The sequence below is a fragment of the Larimichthys crocea genome, chromosome III (assembly GCF_000972845.2).
Source record: "Larimichthys crocea isolate SSNF chromosome III, L_crocea_2.0, whole genome shotgun sequence".
NCBI classification, from domain to species: Eukaryota; Metazoa; Chordata; class Actinopteri; family Sciaenidae; genus Larimichthys; species Larimichthys crocea.
The window spans coordinates 51,069,683-51,093,534 of record NC_040013.1 but is presented as its reverse complement, the minus strand read 5'-3'; the positions used below and the strand labels follow the sequence as shown (position 1 = coordinate 51,093,534).

General features: G+C 40.4%; 1 protein-coding gene across 3 annotated transcripts in view; it reads right to left on the bottom strand.

Moving 5' to 3' along the window:
• Window positions 1-23,852, bottom strand: part of cacna1ba (calcium channel, voltage-dependent, N type, alpha 1B subunit, a) — a 121,183-nt gene that overhangs the window by 51,094 nt on the left and 46,237 nt on the right. Inside the window, exons 7-21 of one of the 3 annotated variants that reach the window (XM_027278178.1) lie at window positions 23,022-23,125; window positions 15,379-15,494; window positions 15,081-15,167; window positions 12,654-12,737; window positions 11,367-11,591; window positions 10,590-10,702; window positions 10,251-10,363; window positions 10,011-10,142; window positions 8,419-8,491; window positions 8,210-8,327; window positions 7,978-8,045; window positions 6,749-6,855; window positions 4,015-4,080; window positions 2,782-2,817; window positions 1,043-1,831 (exon numbers count right to left, since the gene is read on the bottom strand). In XM_027278178.1, coding sequence (XP_027133979.1) covers window positions 1,043-1,831; window positions 2,782-2,817; window positions 4,015-4,080; window positions 6,749-6,855; window positions 7,978-8,045; window positions 8,210-8,327; window positions 8,419-8,491; window positions 10,011-10,142; window positions 10,251-10,363; window positions 10,590-10,702; window positions 11,367-11,591; window positions 12,654-12,737; window positions 15,081-15,167; window positions 15,379-15,494; window positions 23,022-23,125 — 2,231 coding nt within the window. The remainder of the gene's footprint in view (window positions 1-1,042; window positions 1,832-2,781; window positions 2,818-4,014; window positions 4,081-6,748; window positions 6,856-7,977; window positions 8,046-8,209; window positions 8,328-8,418; window positions 8,492-10,010; window positions 10,143-10,250; window positions 10,364-10,589; window positions 10,703-11,366; window positions 11,592-12,653; window positions 12,738-15,080; window positions 15,168-15,378; window positions 15,495-23,021; window positions 23,126-23,852) is intronic. The other 2 variants (XM_027278177.1, XM_027278179.1) reach the window with 2 other exon arrangements.

The following is a 23,852-nucleotide window of genomic DNA, read 5'->3' as shown; positions in this document are numbered from 1 at the left end:
CATAAATAATATGATTAATAAGCTTCAGTCCAGAAAAATGCATTTAATTTATTAATTTATTGTCATTTATTATACAGTTATGGACTATATATCGCGATTAATTACAGAATTTTGGGCGATAATAGTTAATTTTTTTGACAGCCCTAAAAATAATACAACAATGTCTAGACATATGTTTATATTTTGTTGAGTTGTGCACTGTAGCAGACAAACGATATGTGTGTGGCCTGCGTCTATGTTACATAATAGTGACACTAGGAAATCAAAAATAGGCAGATAAGCATATACGTGACTAACCACCATTTGGTTGTAAGAACCTGAGTTATGAATATTACCATCCAACACAGAGTTAAGCTGTATACAAAACACTGCAGAAATGTAAGAAAATAGAAAAACAACTAGGCTTTATATAAAGGTACACATATTCACCATGAACTAGTTGGTGGAAAAACTGTAACACTTCCTGAAAATCTGTGTGTAAATGTAATTAAGTCAAATTGCTTATGCATAGGGTTATTAAAGGGGTATGTACGTGCTTGGATGCATTGTGTATACCTGTGATATTTAGGAGACTACAAATACCAAAGTGTCAGTGCTCTTGTTGTTTTCTGCACTGTGAACAGCATGTGTGTGTTTAAGACAGAAAGTCACAAAGAGCGGTGGAGAGAAGGTGGAAGGCGCAAAAACAATGTTTCTAAGTTAGTAATAACTTACCTGGAACAATGTTTTATCACTTGACCTGCCTGCCTGAAGCCATGATATTTCAAGTGAGTTCACGTGAACTCGCCCCATGCATCACTTCCACACATGTTTTCTCTCTCTGTGCGCATTCCTCCTCTACAGATGTTGGACAGCAGCCAGGTCAGAGCTTAGTCTGTGCAGGTGCAGCTCCCCCCGGCATGACATCATCAAACTTACAAACTGTACAAACTTACATGACATCTCCATTTTTTGTCAGCACCAGTGCAGACAAATACCAAATATGATGACATATTTAAGTTTTTGCTAACTTAACCTGCCTCCCCAGTAGTTTAATTTTTACCTGTTACTGTGGGTCTTCTCTCTCCCGTTGGACTCCTCTCCTTCAACTGCAGACTGACCCCTAGATCCATGATTCCGATGTCTTCTCCTTGCTCCGTTGGCACCACTTTCTCCTTTGGAATTCTTATCCCCGTCCCTGTTAGATGAACGTCCATCTCTGTGGCGGGATCTACGCTCTCCCTTGCCTCCGCTGTTCACAGTCCCGTTGCCCCCTCGGGACTGTCGGTGTGAATGATGATGGCGATGCTCTCTCTCATTCGTGACTCCTCCACCTCCACTGTCGTCCACTGAGCTCTGATGGTGATGCCTCCTGCCTCCCTCTCGGCTGTGGGACCTCTCACTCTTTCCCTCTTTTCCACGGCTGCCGTCGTGGTCTTTGGAGCGGCTGTGATGGACGTGGTGGCCCCCGTCTTTACTGGTGTCGCCATTATCATTTGTCTCCTCTCTAACCCTGGCCCTGTCTCTGTGACGGTGGTGGCGTCGGGGCTGGTGAGGCACAGAAGGTGGAAGAGGGTCAGCGGCAGTCTCAGCCTCCTCTGGCATGCAGGGCTTGTGATGATGGTGTTGGTGGCCGCCCAGCAAGGGACCATCGTGAGGCTCAACAACAAGCGGCCTGTCAAGGTGGGTCTTCATATCGGGCCGAATGTGGAGGGCCGTGGACAGGCGGAGACGCTCCTCAGGCTCCAGCTCACAGTAGAGGGCCTCGCAGCTCGCCCGGTTCTGCCTCCTCAGCTGGTTGGCCCTGTGCTCCCACACCGACATTGTCTTCATTGACTTCTGCTGCTCCTTACTAGAGAAGGGGCAGAAGAACCAGACAAATCAAAACTTATGAGATTGATATTACCGTATAAAATCTTGTGTAAATCATTTTCTAAACCTTCGATTTTAATGTCAGCGCAACAATTTGTCACAATAGTTTGTCACAAAACATTTCCAATGACACACATGGTTTCTTTTGAGGTGTGATACATTCACGTTTATGTACTACACTTTATGGTACATAAAACCAGCTGTATATTTCATTGTACATTGTCTCATGATGGCACACATAGTCCCTACATGCTGAATGGTTTACAGTATGACCAAGGTGCAATGGAGCTTTCAGCACAGCAAACAACTGGGTCTATTTATCACAGTGTACTGTGGAGAGAGCTCATCCATGGATATGCCTGAAGAAAGGCCAAGCATGGCCACATTACCATGCTTTAACATGCTACTTTTTTCTTTTCTTCTGTAATAGAGTACTTTGAAATGGTTGGATGCATGCACTTTTGATACTGTATGAACTAAAAAAACAGTGCTCTCTCCCTTCACCTCATTCTACATTATGTGTTACAATGCCATTACTTAATGTGGCAGTTCATCACAGAAACAAATCTGTTCATGGATTAGGAACAGAAAATAACTTCATCCCATGTTCTCAACACTCCAGCATCCTGCAGTTGTATTCCTCATACTCGCCATCTACATATATGCACAACATACATACACTCTACATATGTAAAACATCAAGAGCAAGCACACTGCACTACACTCTCTAGGAACTCCTGCTAAGAGGTGGATGGACAACATGGGACTAGGCTCACTGAGTGAACAGAAAAGCCCATAACATGATTTTCACATGTGGTCTTACTTTCAATAATGTAAAGAATGAGAATATGATTATGTATGTTTCTATGCATGTAATCATCATCATCATCATCATCATTGACCACCTTGCTAGCAAGCGGTTGGCTTTACCTCAAGTAGTGATGGACTGGGGTGCAGACATAACTCCTACGAACACATAAAGGGAGCAACATTGAAACAAACAGAGGGAGAGAAGGAACTTCAAAGGGGCAGAAAGAGGTTACGGACAGAAGCACAGAGGGAGCAAAGAACACCAGGGAACTAACGGGGGGAAACATGTGCTCTGTAAAATTATACAAAAAACAAAAATAGTTTTTTTGCTGAGAAGAAGCAGGAGAATAATGAGGATGGAGGTAGTCACAGTCATGATTACGAATGCTTTTGCTTTTTGAGCCTCTGTCTCAGAGGAAAGAGATTTAATTTTTTGAAAATGAAATTTATGTAAATAAAGTTAAAAAGGTCAAACAAGCCCTTAAAAATGGTACACAAATAGAATTTCATCACCAATTCAAACTCTGTCTTTAATCTGTTAGACCTACAGTATCTGCCAAGCAACAGCTTTTGTTGGAGAGTGATGAAGTGCACATTATCTGCATATTACAGGAATTCTTGCAGCTGCAATATGCAAACTCTTAGTGGGTTGTCTTAACATTGCTTATAGATGCTACAAACAATATTGGATGTAGTGTACACATGATCACATGATGAGGTGCAAAGAAACCTTGTCTCAATGAAAAGCTCGGTGGCTTTCTACCCATTCTTCATGTTATTAAGGCAGTAAGGTTTCTTTTAGTGTTTTTGTTGGATGGACTGTTGAAGATGAGCTGCCATTACTCTAGATTTTTCTTATTGTTAACAAATCCAATGAAAAATCCCACAGTAACAACATTATAGTCCGTCTTAATTTGTTTTGACTTTCCTACCTGCTCATTGGTTCCTATTAAAGACATAACGTCTCACAAATATAAAGCTAGCGAAACAGCGATAACATACAATACATATTTACATTGAGCTCGTGGAAATGAATCACAGCTGCAAATATACATCATGAACACAAACAGTATGAACAATGATATCTATCACAAACAGTCAGATACCATGATCATGGCCACAGACAATTTCCCATCACAGAGAAATAATAAAAACAAAACACAGGAATGGAAATATTGAAACACACACGCAGCTCTGTGTGAGCGCAGAAGAGCTGCCATGTTCTTAAGGGCAATTCACACACTGTGGAGAATGACGGCACGAGAAGAAGACAGAGTTTGGCAGCAGAAGAAGAGGGCTGAGAGAGGGGTAATGGCAGGATTTAAATATTGTAACGGAGAGGTAATAACTCACAGTGAGTTAACGCTGCAGATGGATGAGCTGCTAGAGTGCGCGTTACCTCGACTGCGTGTTAGAAAACTGCACATGCACAAAACAAAAATGGGGGAGGGGGGAACATCATATAGGATGAAGTCAGAGAAACAGCCAGACACCAGTGGACATTTCTCTGTCTTCTCTGTGGCCTTTAGCCTCTCGTCACATTTCAATGCAATGGGCAATCAAAGCTCAGAAACACAAGACTAAGACTGAACCAGAAAGGAAATGTCACACCATAGACCATTGGGGGCATTTTGACTGCCATAGTGACAGTTCATTCAGTTTCTTAGCTACCCTGAGCAAGGCAAATACTATTAAAACCCAGATGTGACAGAGTAGGGTTACAGTGCAATTTATAAACAAGCAAGCAAACTGAATTGTACAGATCTCTGTAGAGGTAAAGCTACTCTAAATACAAGAATAATGTCATGAGTGGAGCTAAAAAAAAATATTGGCTCACTATTGAGATAAAGTACCAAAAACAGCATCTAGTACACTTTGTGGCTTTACTGTGGCAAACTGGTCTGCTGTGCTTAGACTTAGACAATTCATTTAACTTAAACAGGCCAAACTGTCCACTGACACTAAAGTAGTGTAGTAGCCCTTGTATTATGTGTGGAGTAGGTAAGCAAAAACAGGCCGGGCACTTACTTTGTGGCCACCCTATACAACACCCTATACAATTACAATTGGCAGTACAGCAGCTTAATGCTTGTTTGTTGCCTGTAAAACCAAAACAGGCTGTAGATGCTCCAAAGAGCAACTCCTTTCAAATTGCACACGGTCACTGGATCTGTTACATATATAGAAATATTGATTAGTGTTAAGTTTTTGACAGTCGATCGATCTTAAAATTAAAAAGTTAAATGTTATGTGTATAATGCAGCTCCTTAAGAGTAAAGATCTACAGTTTATTGTTTCTCATATTTCCAAACATTCTGCTTCTTCTTCTGACACTCTGTTTCTGACGCAAAGGTTCATCTCCACCAAGATTATTACTGTCTCCAGAGCAGCACTCTTAAAAATAAATGCATAACACACATATTGTTGCAGAACACAGAACAGTATCTTTAATTCTTTAAGAATGCTAAAGGAAAGTTTCTGAAACGAGAATAAAACAGCACATATTCAATCCCAGAACGATCTATCAAGTTAAATAATTGGAGAAATAAATACAGAACCAGTCAAAAGTCTGGACACACCTTCTCATCCAGTTTTTTTTTTCTTTATTTATTTCTGTTATTTTATGCACTGTAGATGAACACATCAAAACTCTGAAATAACACATATGGAATGATGCGGGAAACAAAAAAATGATTTGATGACAGCTTTGTACACTCCTCTCCTGATCAGCTTCATAAGATCGTTACCCGGAACAATTTTTAATTAACATCAGAAGTTAATTAGTGGAATTTCTGCCTTGTTAATGTGTTTGAGACCATCAGTTGTTGGTCAGAGGTAATGTTGGCATACAGTAAATAGCTCTGTTTGACTACTGTAGTATTCAATATTATGGCAGGAACCACTCAGTAAGTGAAGAGACACAACAGTCCATCATTACTTTAAGACATGAAGGTCAGTCATTCTGAAAAAATTCAACAACTTTAAATGTGTCTTTAAGTTCAGTCTCAAAAACCAACAAAGAGTGCTGCCTCAGATGACTTGGTCTCCACAGTCACTTGACCTAAACCCTAAAATAGTTTGGCATAAATTGGACTGCAGAGTGAAAGAAAAACAGCCAACAAGTGATGGAGAACCCTCAAGACTGTTGGAAAAGTATTCCAGGTGACGACCTCATCACGCTGACTCAGAGAAGAATGTGCAAAGCTGTCTTTAAAGGAAAAAGTGAAGAAGAATCTAAAATATCAAACATACTTAAGCTTCATTCCATACATGTTATTTCAGAGTTTTGATGTTTGCAGTGTTCATCTACACTGTAGAAAATAATAAAATAAAGAAAAAGCACTGAATGAGAAGGTGTGTTCAAACTTTTAACTGGCACTGTGAGTAAGTCCATAATCAGCCTTGTGAATTGATACATTTACATCATCCATGCAGTATGTGTGTGATTTAAGTGGCCTGTGTGGTTGTATGGCAAATATATAATGGGAAATCATGAACATACTGGCTATTTTAGACAGTCTAAAACATCTATCACTTCACATTTTGTCTGTTAATGTCCTGACCGCAGAGGTCACTTGGCAGGGATCTGCCTCGAGAAGAAAACAAGTGAAGAACAGAATGTGCGTGGGTGAGGAGATTAATACTGACTTTCACTGTGACATTGACTCTGTGAGGGAACAATATGCTGTGCTTCAACAACAGGTTGTCATCATCGTCACATTTCAGAACTACAAACAGAGACCATGCATGGAGGCATTAATGAATTCTGACGAGGTTCAGCTGGGTTATAAACAGAATTAGCTACAGTCATGGACTTCTTCATGTGTGTATAATTATACTTCATTACTGAACTATCCTATGCATAGCTGTTTTATGATTTTCTCTATGTTTAGGCTTCAAGTAAAATATTTATTTAATAGGGTTTAATATGGATATTAAATTTCTTTATATGTGTGCCCTGCAGAGGCATGTGTATGGGCTTATTGGTGAACAGGTTAGCTGTACAACAAAGATACCCTGAATTCCTGTGGCTGTGTGTGAGTTTTCAGACAGAAGCCAGAACAAACATTAGAAGAGGTAGACTCACGCTGTGATGGAGATGTTAGCGGCCGACATGGGGCTGACCTCCTTTACCTCCTTGGCCTTCTGGAGCGCAAGCTTTTTATTGATGGCCTCCTCTTGCTCCTCTTCATCCTGGGCCGCATGTGCAAGAACAAACATACATGCATACATACAGTATACACCATACTGTACCATTACTATGACCTTCATCACTGTTATCACTGATACAGGATGCCCAGCATATCTGAGTTCAGCTGATACGTGGACACTTCCTATAACAAGCATGTCGACTAGAAAAACACTGCTGAATTATTTTAGATATTTTGAGACAGGCCTTTATTTTCACTGGTTGACTTGTTTTGATGAGCTTATTTTCATTCACTGATTATTTCTATCACTCACTTGAACTGCTGTGATGTTTCACATTAAAAGTCTTTCAATGAACATGATCTCTCCCTTTGTTGGTAGTCTCAGTCTCTAAGATTCAGAGGGCTCAGGCATATAGCGGCAATGGAATATAATACTGTTGGGTCTCTGTAGATAATATTATAAAGAGTATGGTCTAGATCTGCTCTATATGGAGTGTCATGTTATCTGTGAGATAACTTTTGTTATGAATTGGTGCTATATAAATAAAATTGAACTGAATTGAATTAATATGCATAGCTATGTTTTCATCAGTGTATAAGTGCAGAATGATGAGATCCTTTTCTATGGACTCAATGGCCGTGTTGAACCACCGTGCCCAGAACTGACAGACACAAACACTTGATGACACTAGTTGTTCTTTCCTTGGCTGCATCTACAACTACACTGCGATATACCTCTAAATCCTACACAAGTGATAGCAACTGAAACTAAGTAGTAAATTGATTTTTAAACATTATTGTGAGTTATTAAAGAACAGGTGATTCCACAACCCGGCGGGGATTCTTTTAGCCAGCCTTTACCAGCAACAAGCCGTTATTTGTTTGTGATGTGCACGATTGAAGTTATTTTATTGATCCATCCTTTTTTATGAATAAGATCGAATTAGCATCAGCATGTAAAGAATGGAACAACTTCTTAAAGCAAGAGTTGTGTTCTTCAGTGGTGAACTGGGAGACAGTGCGTGGGATTCAGTTTAGGATAAAAGATTAAAAAGACTTTTATTGATGCATTTTGTGGGCAGGATCGCTACTTCTTCTATCTCTAACTGTAAGCAGCTATGAAGCCAGCATATGTAATAATCTAACCTAATAAATAATACTGTACCTTAGTAAGTTCCTGGGCATTTGCAAGGTTATCAACAGCGATGGCCAAGAACACGTTGAGGAGTGTGTCTAGTTATTTGCGTTCTCAGGAAAAGATCAAATGATTGATGAACACAGAATCAATATGTACAACTGCAGCTGTTCTTCAAATCAATGATAAATTCTTTCACAGTGTTATACGGCTGCCTGACAGCCACAAAGTCGAATCAATCTGGATCAATTGGGCAGGATACAGTTTCCAAAGAGAGTGAGAACAATGAAATAAATGGAGGAGAACATTCCCCCGTGAACGCCTCCCTGTGATTCGATCCCGTGGTACATGACTGCGTTCCAGTCCTCCCCGGTTAGGATCTGCAGGAGAGACACAGGCTGGTTTTTGAGTCCAGTTCAGAGAACGCCAAAAAAAAAAAAAAAAAGAAAGCATGATGGAGTTGACTTTTACCTGGAAGACGGTGAGAATGGCTGCTGGGAATGTGTCAAAGTTGGTTGTCGGCGTTTCGTCTTCGAAATTAAACCTACAGGGAGGAGACAAATAGAACGTGATGGAGCTCCAGAGAGACAACACAATTACATTCACTCCTCCTCCTGCAGGAGGATGGAGCAGCTTATTGTCCTCTCCCCATTAAGCTGCCGCACATTATTCCAGCACAATATACACCTATTACATTTGAGTAATCTGAGTGGCTCGTCTGTGCGACCCCGTGGCTGATCTCTGAGTGTTTATTCTTCTCAAATGGATGAGTTGTGCTAATGCTGACATTTTGTATCTCTGTCTGTCTGCCGGAACCTAATTACATCTCCCCCCCTCACTGTGAGGGATGCAGATAAAGGAGGTCAGAGTGACAGCAGAATTTGTCTGGCGCCTTCTTAAAATCCATGAGAGCTTCTCTTTTTTTTTTTGGTCTGGATCTCATTAAAAGGAAACCATAGCAAGTAGCAAAGGAAAACTGTGAAACATGTTTTTCTTTTCTTTTAGTTCTGTTCCAAGATTTTAAAGCCACAGCTGTTGACCTCTTGAAATTCTTACATGGAACCCTTATCTGATTTTTAGATACATAGATGTACATATGCATGAACACAGAAAGATATTACATCCAGTTATTCTTGTGGGCCATAAGTCTGTCCATGGGAAGACTCTCAGCCCTCCATCTTCTCCACTTCTAGGCGCATATATCTATGTATAACTTTATGTATACATCTACGTGTACTGCTTAAATCAACCAGTAGTTTTCAGCTTCAAACACCTTACATATATCCATCTCACAGGATATTAAAGAGTAACTATATACACAATAGAACCAAGGGAGCTTACATTTCTATTATAAGAATCAGGAAGAGGGAAGTAGCATGAAACTGCAGATATAGTGTCCAAGTTCAATGGTATGTGAGTTTTGAATACTGTTCTCAAGGCTTTCTGAATGCCATTCCAATACAAACTCAGTTTGGTGCAGTCCCAGAATATGTGATAATGATTTGTATTCAAACCGATATTTTCTGTATCCTGGTCTCCTGGTATTGGGTCTATTCTTCCAGCAGTGCTCTCTATTCCATGAAATTAGTTGAGAACCATTGAAAGCTGAAAATCCCCCCAAGCCTCCTCAGAAATCCTTCAATGTAATGTGTTTTCATGTTTTGCATATAAAAGACTGTTGTACAATCTAGACATGGAGTTGCTTGGTATTGAAACCAAGGCCGATGGTCTGCTCTTCTGATTAATATAATGTCTTACTTAAGGGTATCTGAAAAAAAACTTTTTGTTTTAGGCCATGTTTGTCCTGCAAAGACTGAAAAACTAAGCAGTCTTCAGCAGCACTGTGGCTGGAATACATATAACAATGGGCAGGACTGGATCTTTTCTAGGATCTGATTTATAGACTGCTGTCACTGGAGTAAATTGTGTTGATTGTAAGAATATGCGTATCTGTGTGCTCAGAGTTATGACTCTTCTTGTGTCAAATGAGCCACTGATCTTGTCAATATCTGTGTTTTATTTCTTCACAAAATCAGCAGCAGTAGAAACAAACAATGACTCACTGGCCACCAAACAGCTGCATGCCCAGCAGAGCGAAGACCACGATGAAGAGGAAGAGTAGGAACAACAGGCTGATGATAGACTTCATGGAGTTGAGGAGGGATACCACCAGATTCCTCAAAGAGTTCCAGTACCTACACACACACACACACACACACACACACAAAGATACACACACAGGGTTGATGTGCAGAATAATTATGACTTCATTAGCACACAGACAGACATTTCTAATGACTCACTTGGTGACTTTAAAGATCCTGAGCAGTCTCAGAGCCCGCAGGACACTGATCCCAAATGAGGCCCCGGGTTTGATGGCAGCCCAGATCACCTCAAAAATACTGCCAATTATCACCTGTGAACACAGTCTGATGAATACACAGGCCTCCGCAGCTTTCATCTCCAAATATCATTATACAGTCATTACATCAGTTCAATTGTTTTCTGCTATTCTGACAATAATCAAACACGTTTTACACTGAAACAAAAGTCCTGAATCGTTTGAATCACCACCACAATGCTCACACTCTAAAAACCACACTGTGGATTGACTGAACTACCATCCGAACAGGACGACTCACCCCAAAGTCAAAACAGTTGAAAGAGGAGTGGAAGTAGTTCTGGGGTCCGAGGCCGTACATTTTCATGGACATCTCTGCCAGGAACAGGCCCAGGAATACAAACTCGGCCAGGTCTGTCCAGGGACAATGAGAAGACACACAGATCAATGTCAAAGGTTAAAAAGGCTCTCCCTGCTGATTTCCACAACTCAACAGAGGAGCGCTGCTGCTGCCTGCTCAGCTGTGGCCACAACAAATATGACACACACAGAGTCTATTGTTTGAGGAAATAACTGCTGTGTTCTCCCATGATGGAGTGTGTGACACATATTTGTATGATGTGCTGTGTGTTTGTACATGTGTTTCTGCCGTTTGTCCATATCTAGATCTAAAGCAGGACACCAGAGTGTTTTTTTATCAGCCTGAGCAGAGGAACAAGAATCAGAGTAGCAGCTGCAATATGCCTAAAGTGTCTTATGATAATTAAGATTATTATATCTTTATATGTGGATCATCACTTACAAGTGAATGGTAAGATGAAGAGCTGCATGTGTATGGTCCACTTTTTTTTAGACCTCAAACCTTCAGCACCTCCTAATAAGTTTGCATACTCTTCTACGACTGTCATAGCTCCATCCTAAAGTGATACTGCTGTAATTACAGTTGCATGTAGTGCTAATTTCAACACCATGCTAAACGTTAAAATGTTACAGTAACACCAGTAAAGAGAAGTCAGCAAACTCTCTCAATAATGTCCGTTATACAGGAATATGATCATTATTCACAATGTACACTCACATAGTGCATAGGTGAGCCACTCGGGCTGGTCATAGTGTACGATGGCTACACACAGCGTGTTGAGGCCAACCAGACACAACACAGTCCAGTAGAAGCTCTGGGATTTGACCAGACGGCGGATGGTAAAGCGAATCCTCTTCTCTTTCCTCCTGAAGTACGAGGAGCTCTCGTTCTTGCTTTTTACACTGGCCCGGGCGAACGGCGACCCTGGGGGGGCAGTTGGAACAAAACACGCCAAAACGGCAATAAAGTGATCGAGTCTAACACTGAGGTCGTCTCACCAGATCACGGCTGAAATAACGGGAAGGACCACTAGGACAAACTTATACAATATCATCAGGAGCTTTTTTCGTATTCTGATGAGCTTTAACTGTGACATAACATGTTTCAGATTACAGTGCCACAATCTTCACCACTCCCTCCCCTTCCTACTGCCATTAGCCTGTACTATATTAAACCTTCTGTAACTTAAATTAAGCCCAAATGTCAAGTGGGACTGAACACAAAAGTGAAAGAGAAGAATTGTTCTATTAGAATTTCATTACGAGCACAGGAAGACTAGTGGGCTCATCATTTCCTGATCTATTTTAGGCCAGACATCTGACTCATATCACCTGAAGACCCCCCCCCCCTCTCTCTCTCTCTCTCTCGTATAGGAGGGCAGAAGCAACGCGTCAAAAAGGTTTTCACCCCGGTCTCACCTTAGCTCTGAAGAACCGGATAGATACTGTATATAGAAGACTATCTCATGTGAGTAGTGAGTGAGTAGTTATTATTAACAGAACTACATGCTAGCAGGACTCACCAGTGTGGCAGCTGTTGTGTCGAATGTCGACAGCGGGACCTAAATTGGACTAATAACCAGCGGTGGGGCAGCAACAATCGATGTTTACCAGTTTAGAGTCTAAAGCTCAGTCAGAAAAACAGTTTCTTCTGTCCAAATCGTCTGATGTATATGATCATGATCAAAAAATGGATCTATTTTTATGAATTACTGGATCATTTTACCTTTGAACATACCAATAAAACAATAAAACGATTGTGGGGATTCTGTCTCATGTACAAATATTATTTGTTACATCTACTATAAAAGGAATGAAAGTGTGTTTGATGGCGCTATATACGTATATGTATACTAAAATATTTTTAATGATGCCTATTCAGCTTTTCATGCCAAGCTACTTTAACATAGTACAGTGTTTTGTACCAGTCAGCAATGCATCAACATGCTGACTTTAACACACTTGCGGTAATATGCAGATGTTGTGTCTCAGGTATCGTCCTCACCAACAGATGAGATGTCAGTGAAGTGGTCCTCGCCTTCCTCTGCATTGATGAGGTCATTCTTACTCTTCTTGGTCCTCTTCAGCACTACAAATACAATATGGGAAATGATCAATGACAAATCAGAAAGCCGCTGAAATCTCATTCAATTCACAAAGTTTTTGTTAACGCTCAGTGAGGAAGATCTCTTCTTCACCATGCTATATCTGACCAGTTTACTTTATTTACTATCCATCTTTATTATCCAGTAATTCGTATCAAATCTTGCTGGATTATACTGTACCACTTCTCAACACAATCGGTGTACCAGCCACAAAACAGAAGAAGAAGCTCAGAAGATCATTTGATATACAGTATGGAGTTACATGTATGAACTGTAAATCAACCAAGCATACAGCTGTTGTTTGTATTCTCAAAGGGATCCTGAATATGGGCAGCAGCAAGAAGGTTCCTGGTTCGGACTGGCGACTTGTCCAGGGTGTACCCCACCTCTCGCCCTAAGTCAGCTGGGATAGGCTCCAGCTGCAAACCCCCCACAACCCTGATGAAGATAAGCGGGTACAGAAAATGGATGGATGGATCCTGAATATATGGCTATAGAAACTGAATGTGTACAGTAGATGGAGGTTTCTATTCTGATATTTATTTATTACTTGATCAACAGAAAATCTGTGCTTTGGTCTTGTTAGATTTTGGAGTGTTGGCCAGCAAAACAAGATATCTGAAAAGTCAACAGTGACATTTGTTACAACTGACAGTGACAAATAACTGTTAGATTAATAGACAATGAAAATTATCATTAGGTGCAACCCTACAATTATTATTATGAAACAGAAATAGAGGCCCCTGATGTGTGCCAGGTATAAAGTGTTGTAAATCATTTTTACTGTAATAAACTATAGTGCAGATTTCCTTCCCAGCTCACTGTTGGTGTTTCATAACTTAACACAGTTCAGTTTTTCTGTTGAGCGCTAGTAAAAAAACACCAGGGAGAGTATTTCAACTCCACAGAAGAGAAGAGCCCTCGTAATCCCACGCTGCCTCTGAAATCTCTCCACTTCATTCTAATCTCATTACCCTTCCACCCTGGCACCCATAATCACTATGACTGTTACCCTGGGTGAGGCTGCAGATGAGAGGCAGCATAGCCTGGATAAGAGGAGAATGTATGAGCTTGCACACTCGCGCAGACCTCGGAGGGGGTTGCTTGTAAAATGATCTGTATCAGGCACATATCAATTACTCAGTCAGCAAGGTTGGTGGTAGGTCTAACAGACTGGACTACTGAATGCTGAAAAGACGCAGAATATAATCATTTTTTAAATGTTCAATTGATTAATTGTATATCTAATAATATACATATAATCTCGGTATATGTATGAATATACCCATATATACTAACACAGCACTAGATGAGCTTCACACTGGACTAAAGGGTACTAAAGGGCACACACTGTGACTTGACAAAAAACATGAGAGAGTTTTATTGACTAATCCAGATTACATAATCTGGCAGTTCATTATCAGGCATGTAGATGCAGGAAAAGGTACCAGCCCGCCTTCAGGCCAGGACTGGAAAGTCCTCACCTGGATGTTTTTTTCTAACTTGGCTGCTGCTCACAGTGATCTGAACCTGTTACGATTAAGGGTTTTTGCCTCCTCCTTGCTACAGTGTTCCCATCATTCCCTACACTTTTGTTTCATGTCCATCTCTCTCTGTAGTACAGATTGAATTATTAGCATTAAAGATGGCTGCAATCCATTTAGGTTGTCCAGTTTCAGATCTGTGGTATTGTTACGTAGCTTACTTGGGCCCTTAATGGCACGGATCCATTATTATTGTTGTTTTCGCTTTTCCTGCTATGACAAGTGACAATGTCTGTAACCTTGGTTAGGTTTGAAAAGATGTCCGTTAATCTCTTTAATCTCTTAATCTCCAAATATCACTTTGAACGGTCAGTGAAGTCCTTATAACTTTATGTTTACAGCATTTGTAAAGAACATCATATCATTTTTTCCCCCAGTGCATCCAAGAGAAACTGAACTCCTGGTGTGAAAGTGCACTAAAAGTATTCTGTGGAGATTTCGACCACTAATGATACAGTAGAGCGGTGTTGTTTCAATCTTGCGTTCTAGCAGCATGAAGATGCACAGATGGAGCATGGCAGGGACCCGGTGCAAAGTTCGGCTGACTGTGGATGGCGGTAATGCACAGACAGCTGGTTATGGTGATGGCAGTAAAGCAGAGTAGAATATCTGTCGTGACACAGCAATAAAAGAGGAGAAGAAAAGAAAGACAGCCAGCTTCTTTCAACAGACTGTAGGAAACAAACATACCATGACAAGAGAACCCCCCCGCCCCCCTGAAGCTATCTCTGGATTTATACTACTAATGTGGCACTAAATTGTAATAAACAAGGCGGTCCTCACCAGAGTTGTTGTTTTTCCTTTTGTACCACGCTCCATCCAGAGATTTCTCCTCTGCGCTCTTGTCCTCCTCAGCCAGCATCACCTCCTCTGCAACACATCATAATTAGTTCAGATTGGTGTCAAACTCGATTAGGTTTTTATAATTACAGTTTCTATTTAAACAATGGCGAGTGAGAGCTAAACCCAGATGTGTAGCCCATGTGTGTGTGTGTGTGTGTGTGTGTGTGTGTGTGTGTGTGTGTGTGTGTGTGTGTGTGTGTGTGTGTGTGTGTGTGTGTGTGTGATAATAGTTTCTGACCTGCTTTGCAGATCCACTCCAGGTAGCCAGTTAACTCTCTCTCTATTTGCTGTTGTCTACGGAGCTTCAGGAATTCTTGCCTCTTTTCCACCCGCTCCCTCTCCTTGGCAAACTCACTGTAGAAACCACAAAGAGACCACAGACACACACAAACACACACACGCGTTTATTAGATCTGACAAGCCAACACACAGACCCGGGAGCATCTCCCGTTGACAGGTATATAGCAGGCTGGCTTTCAGCAGGTAAACAGAGTCAGTGTCCTGTCACATTGTGGAACAGCCGAACCGGCAGCCGATGGTGACTTCACCGCACCAGAGATTTACGTTTGTATAAGTGTTAGTTTGTGCTTCATCATCCTCCTAACAACAGATAGACTTTGGGACAACAGCCAATCAGATGACACAACACAAAGGAAAGGTGCATTTGCAGTGTTTCCCCTAAATTCATGCAGTAGAGGCGCAGCGCCGCTGCATATAAGGATTGCAAGGTCATTTAATTGAAACTATTCTCACTCGCATGAATACGGGTCGGCGTCTCAGCCTCATGGACACAGACATAGCAGCACCGCTGCTGAAAAAAATTATAGGGGAAACAATGATTTGGCATACAAAATGACAAATTATACAATCTTGTTCAGTCTTATTTTCGAATAAAAGAAGATAAAAAGCTTGTCTGACTAAATACAGAGCATCCAGGCACCAGAGTGAATCAACCCTGTGAAGTACAAAGATGAGTGGGACGGTCTGGTTAGGGCACCAGCATGGGTCACATCTCCCTGGTTTACATCCACAAGACCTTACTGCAGATGATTGAGGTGTGTGTATAGGTGAGCGTAAGCTTTTATAATTATACATAACTATATATACCCCACCAGTCAACCTCTAGTTTATAACTAGTGGAGAGCATCCATAAGACACTTGAATTTGTGTGTATGTGAGGGATAATGTACAGTGAGCGTCATGATGCATCACATTATCAATGCATCAGGAATCAATACTTTGTGTCAAATGATTGATGAGGTAGGGAGAAAAGGCTTATTGATTCATGATGATTTTATAGATGATTTCATTGTGTCCACTGTGGTCCTCCAGAGTTATGAATCACAACTGTGTCCATAGAAACAGTCTGTCAGACATTATCAGAATCACTTTTATTGGCACACATCCAAGGAATGGTGTTTTGACGGTTGATATAGTGCATCAGAAAGCATTATGTGTGTTTATGAGCATTGTCATAAAACGTTTTGAATGCATTGTAATTAACTATGGAGGCTATAATGCACTAGACAGTGTAAAAGTCTGTAAATGTAACTGTTACTTTAAAAGAGCATTAAATCCTGTGAAGGCTCTGTTGTGGCTTTTTTAGGACTTGATTTGGGACCTTCTTCTGACTCAGGACATAGGTGTTATTCATAGTACATTTCATAGTAGTTGTCAATCATGACTAATAATTCTGGTAGAAATGTCAGCAATATAAATATAAATAAAAACAGGCCAGTCTGAGGCTCATGGCCGGCAGCAGTGTATGATGAGCATCTTGTAGCTTGAGTATCTGTGTCTGTGTTTTAAAGAGACCCGAGGCTGCTCAGCAGACACAGACATGGACTCTGTGTGATGACAGAGCAGCTGAGGCCAGCTGACTGAACAGGCATAAAGAGGAACAAAAACAAATATATATGTTAATATGCTGTTTAAAAACAGGATAAACAGACTACAAACTGTATATCCCCCATGTCTTTGTAATAATATGACATTTTTGTTATATTACTCATATTCAGAGCAGAGCATCTCCACTGCCACTGTATTGCCTTGCCGACATAAGGGTTCGGGTTATGTTATGTCAATGAGGCAGTCTTCAATTTAAATGAGCTGGGAAATAAGAGATGTGGGAGAGAGGGTGGAATACAGTAAGAGAGGAAGAAGGGGTGAGAGAGAGAGACAGGTAGACCAACAGACAAAGACGGAGAGACAGAGAGAGAAGACGACAGACTATTGAAATAACAGAGGGAGGGACCTCCAGTCCACCCCCACCGCTCAGTGATTGGTGTGTCTCCCACACAGTGAAGGGGGAAGCTCTATTCTGCATTGCAGTGGCTGTCTGCCTGCCTTCCTGAGGGTGTGTGTGTGTGTGTGTGTGTGTGTGTGTGTGTGTGTGTGTATATGTGTATACGTGCCTGCCAGTGTGTCTAAATCTAATTTTGTGGCTACATATCTTTCTCTCTATATATCCATAATGTGTATCTAGTGCATCCATGGTTTGCCGTGCTGAGTACAGAGTGTGTGTGTGTGTGTGTGTGTGTGTGTGTGTGTGTGTGTGTGTGTGTGTGTGTGCAGGGAGAGATGTGGCAGCTATAATTTCCCAGCGTTGTAGCAGCTTACAGACACACTTTCACACATAGATACTGATACATATGCAAGCACAAGCACAAACATAAACAGTGCACACAGAGTCTGATCTACACTAAATGAAATCATTAAAGCTTTCAAACACACAGTACATGTTGCATGTAAACCTGTGCATACAGTATACATGTTTGTGATATCTAAACCAAAAATTTGGTGTTTTCTTATGTGTTTACAGATCATACTGACAATAAAATAATAACACAGGCTCATTGGTACAACAACGTAGGTAAATATTAAAGGCCCAGTGGCTCAAGATTTAGTGGCATCTAGCCGTGAGTTTACAGATTGCAACCAACTGAATACCGCTCGCCTCACCATAACCATACCAGCATGTAGGAGAAACCACAGTGGCCATGAAACGCTACTCTAGACCCAGTGTTTGGTTTGTCTGTTCTGGGCTACTGTAGAAACATTGCAGTGCAAAACGGGCAACTCCCTCTGTAGATATAAAGGGTACAGTAATCAAAGCATAATTACATATATTATATTCAATTTCTGCTATATGCTACAATAGATCCTAAATATTACACATTGAACAATTAACTGCAATTTTTTGCAATATTAATCTGTCTGCTTTAGGCAATTAGGCAAGTGAACATGTGTATAGAGAAAAAACAAAACTGTTGTTTTCATACGGATGAACGCTGGTTATCTGACTCCCGTAGTTTTATATAAACCAGTGATATCTAAGCATTGATGTATTTTCTCATACCAAAAGCAGAACTGCTATCCACTGTGATATACACTTCTGGAGTGATCATGGCTGTTGACTCGCTCCTTCAACCCTCTGAGGGTTGATCTCACCAAGTCCCTCAAGTCCCTTTCAGTTTTTCAGTTTACATTCATGATGGCGGTGGGGATTCTGCCGAGGGCAAGTGGTGAGGGAGATCATTTCCAATCCAAGTTCTGCTTTTCTGGTTCATGCATGAGCAGCAAAGGGCAAAAAAGCTTGAAATACAGATCAGACGGTGTGGTGATTACTTAATACAGTGGTTCTCAACTGGTCTGGCTTCGGGACCCACCATCACCCCTAAAGGACAAGCCGTGAGGAAAATTTTTGAACTTCTCAAATTTATTTAATGAAAAGATGGTGCAGTTTGGTGGGTGTCTATTAACATTACAAGGCTTTATCTCCACCTACTGTGGCGATTGTGAATAGACGGCACTCCGCGGCATAAAAAATCCACTTCAAAATAAAAGCACAGGATTTTGTTCTTAACATTTTTTTCCCAGGCAAAGGCCCGCGACCCACTGAGAACGGGTCCGCGACCCACTTTTGGGTCGCGACCCACCAGTTGAGAATCACTGACTTAATACACTGTCAACCAATCACATCATTTGTCTCATCACATTACTCTACATTGGTTTCTCCAGGAAGCCATGGACAGTGCAGAGCAGCAGAGTGAAAACTCCACCACAGAGGCAGACAGTGTGAGTTTTTTTTTCTTTTTACAGTTAATTAGCATAACAAAGATAGAAATAAATTATGGGTGAAGCGGTTAATATGATTGCTACTGAAGTCATAATTCTACTCTTCTTTTATGTTGCAAGTGGTTGCATCACATCTCAAAATGTGGCACAGCAGCATTTGCCTCATAACAAATGTCATGAACAAAACATGAGCCGGTGATATATATATATATATATATATATATTTTTTTTTTTTTTAAAGTTGTAAAGGAGGCTTCAATGCTCAGGAGTAATAAACTCCAGTAATCTGATGTCTTCTGCATAAACAAGCTAAATGCCTGCCCTACCTGTCTGATGAATTTAGAAGTTTGTGGCAGCCTGGTGTCATTTATACATGATTTTACAGCAGTACTGTGTAACGGAGCTGTTACCTTTAGATGATGCAGGAGTTTAATAAACTGAAGGAGAACACTTTCTTACAGTATTAAGCAGCTGTGGATAGCAGGTACTGTGAGATTCACTCATATTAATGTATTAATCAATGCAGACAGATTTAGCGGTGCTTCCACTTTAGCTACATTAAACATCATTTAAATTTTTTTAAGGATTTAAATAAAATTGTTATTTACATTTTAAGCGTTACTCCATTATTAATGCACATTTGTGTCAAGTATTTAGTTTGAGTTTCAAGGTCAGACATTGTCAGAGCACTGCTTGAACTGGTGGCTGCCATGAACATAGAGCTAAATATGTCTACATTCACACATGCGTGTAGTTATGTCTATGTTTACAAATACTGTATATGTGTGTATACGCACTACCAGCATCTATATCAGTAGTAAGCCATGTAACACCTACACACAACCTTCCTTCTGATCACAGCAGGGACATCTGCAACATCTGGCATAAATGCCTTTTAGGCAGGTAGAGCGCCACCTGTGGAAACCAAATTTTGAATTCACGATTCAAACCTCATTGTTCTTGTATGCGATCCATTTATCCATGTCAAACTTACTATTTTTCCAAACAATTCAAAAACAACAAATTTAGTCTTGGCTTTATCCTCCTATAACTGCAGATGTGCAGCAAACTCAATGCTAAAATAATATTTTCAAGCTAGAACAATGTGCACAAATCTCACAAGAGTTTTTATCTAGTGCTACCACCTAGACATGACCATAATTTTAAGGATGTGCAAAGATACATGGGTACTGTCACAGGTAAATTTCAGTTTTATTTATGTCTTTTTAATTTAAAAACTGAAATACAGATTGATCAAACACGCAAGTCAAAGAAATCTGATAGCATTCTACTCCTAAGCTGCTCAAAATGATGGAAAAACGCTAAATATAAAGTAGCATTAGTAATTCAGTAGTGATGAATGTCTATTGGCATATCCAAAAGACACAGAGCAACAGTATCATCCTATTGTAATATTGTTTTATTTGACATATGAGACACTTATTGTCAAATAGATTATCGTAAAAGTAAAAGTTAGACAAACTGGAGATGTGTGAGAAGTTTCAGAATAGAAGGGTGGAGGTTTAACTTTGATCACAGCCACATCTTCATCCCACCCACACTGATGGGATAAAAGCTGAGTGAATGGCCCTGACCTCCCCTGGGGATCTGCAGCCTCTCAACCCTGCATGTGGCTGATCTCCTGCCTGCTCTGAAGCTTAGACCATGGCCTTTAAACAATACCATGTCCCCTGCATGGCCCTGCCAGACAGCATCAGTGACCTTCCACCTCCCTAGTAACTGTAAAGCCATCTGACAACTTCTGTGGAGAGAGCAGGAAACAGAGAGGACAAGATAACCACAGAGGGGGCGGCTAAAGGCTACCTGCCTTCTGAAGCTTTTGCCAAATATTTCTCTTTGTTTATACATGTGATGATGGATTATGATTTACAGTACGTGTGTGAATGCGTGAAGAATATGAAAGGTTATATATGTAAAAAAAAGATAATAAAAATAAAGTTCAAGCTAAAATTCACTAATATGCAGACAAAGGTTAAAATAAACTAATTACCTGAAATTAGAGTGGTTAACCCTGTATGTAGTAAATAATGCAATGCATGGTATGCATAAAGAAAAACAGAACTGAAATGTGTCTAATGTAATAATAATAATAACACCCGAATAATCAACATAATGGCAACATGCATGGTGTTTGTAGGTTACTTGGCACTTCTCCAGTCCAGTGTGTTGGAATGAGGTGCATGAAACACAGGATGAAGAGCCTTTAGAAAAATCAGTCCAAGACTATAGTCATAATAACCAAGCCTTGTCAGGTAGTGTTGGGCCATATGCTGGGTGAGTGTCACCATCAGAACAGAAATATATTATATATTATAATTGCAATGGGAGGGAGCATGCATAAAGAAAATAACTGGGGATCTAAAACTAAGCCTTGTGGTACACCAAGTGAGATAAGAAGTAGAGGAAGAAGCTTTTCTTATAGTAACAGTTTCTGTGCTATGACAGGGTCTAAAGACATATTGATTTTTTTTAAATATGTCATTATCATTCATTGCTCATTTAGGATTAAATCTTATATTGAACATTGAAACATTGCCTTTTTATGCTTTAAAATATATAATAAGCAGTCACATTAACAGAGCATTAACATAAAAGCCTACATGAAAAAATATAACATAAAAATGACTGCAATGGCTCTGTTGAGTTGCCTCAGCTTTGTTCCTTAGACATCAAACTTCTCTCCCAGCAGCACCCACTTAATTCTAATCACCATCCAAATTAAGTAAACAAAAAAAAGTTGACTCATTATGCCATTCTGAAAGTAGCTGCATGAATTAAGGTTTGAAAAAAGGATGTTCCACAGATTACTTGAAGGGACAGTCAGTCTCTCACCTTGATTTGAAAAACAAGCACAGTGAAGAAATAGATTTCACACCAGTATGAAGAAACGTGGCTTATCAGTAAGGGCAGAGCAGCCAGCTGGAATGTTGAGCACTCTGGCTTATTTGAAAAACGAATTACCTTAATATTAAACAACGGAACAGTGAATATAAATACAACCCTGTGTTCATTCATTTATCTGAATATGCTCAGATAGATGAAGGAAAAACAGGAACAAAAGCAGTGTTACAGAAACACCCCAGGAGAGTATAAAATAGAGTGCAAAATAATGCTCAGCAGCTGTTGTACCATGGAACAGTGTCATGGTGATAGACCGGTTTCTGCTATTTAATACTTTAGAAGGTGAACTTCTCAGGTGAGACACTCTTTGCCACAGGTGGCTGAAAGATATACTGCAACAACACTGACACTTCCCAACAATAATTATTTAAGAGGTAAAGCAAGGTCCATTTGGGCAGTTTTGTGTTGCCTCAATACCCCGGCCTGATTCTTAATGAGGCAATGACTACGAGGTTCACTAACCATGTAGAAAATCTAGCCCCATTTCATCAGCTTTGGTGAACACTTCAAAACATTGTTAAAGGTATAGAACTACAACAACTAGTTTAAAATATTATACTTTAAACATGTTTTCTGCAATTCAGAAACATTTCTGGATTACACATTTCTTCCTATTTAAAGCTGTCAATCACGCATTTATCACCTGTCTATCAGCAATCTGCCAAAAATCTCAAACCTAGTCCAACCTCAGCTACCAACATCTTAACTGGAACAAAGAAGACCATATTTAATTGATTGTTTAATAAATTGTTATTATTAAAATATGGATTATAGCTTCTTTAAACACTTGAAATCCACAAGCACTAGAACACTACAGCATTGGACAAATTGGTACCACTTTGTATGAAGTGGGTAAAGTCATCCTTTGTAGTTTCTACTCACCCTGACAGCACACCGAGCACCAGGTTGAGCATGAAGAAGGAGCCGATGATGATGAGGGGGATGAAGTACAGCCAGTTCCACGTGTTCCCCGAGGCATCGTTGGCCTAAAGAGACAAAGAACAGGACTGTTAATGCTGTGTTAACTTGTTGTTGTTGTTGCAGTTAAAGGACAAGACTGGTACCTTTCTACATTTTTCTTAATGTCTACAAATTCCATGAAAAGACACAAATGTCAGCTTCCTCCATCAATGTCGCCTTCAGTCTTTTGGCCTTTTCTTTTGCCTTTGTGTCCACACTGGCTATTGAACCAGGTTACATTGCCCAGCTCCAGATCTGACATGATACCGGTTCATCAGCACTCTTCACACTGACCCAAAATGCCTCTGGTATAAACACTAACTCTCCGTCAATGAGCTCACAGTTTGGGCAGCCCGGCTAACAAACTGAGCTAACAGCAGCTAACAGCAACTACAGTTGGCAGCAATTTACTGTCCAGACATACAGCAGCCGGAGTACATCAGAGGGAAAACCAGAAAACATTTTCTCCATAAAATATGATCAGGTTTCACTAAATCAATGATATAGTTGGTGGTTTGTGACTTAGTGCTGTAAAGCGTTAAGTACTTCTCGTGGGTGATTATACCTTGAGCACAAAGTTACATAGTGTGAGAACAGATGTACGGGGACGCAGAGTGGGAATGACAGAGATGCCATTACCATCATTACAAGTCAGTGTATCAATGATTTTAGCTATTAGCTAATTTGTTTTGTAACCAGCCTCAAGTGGACGTTCGAGGAACTGCAGCTTTTGGCATTTTCATGTTGGCTTCA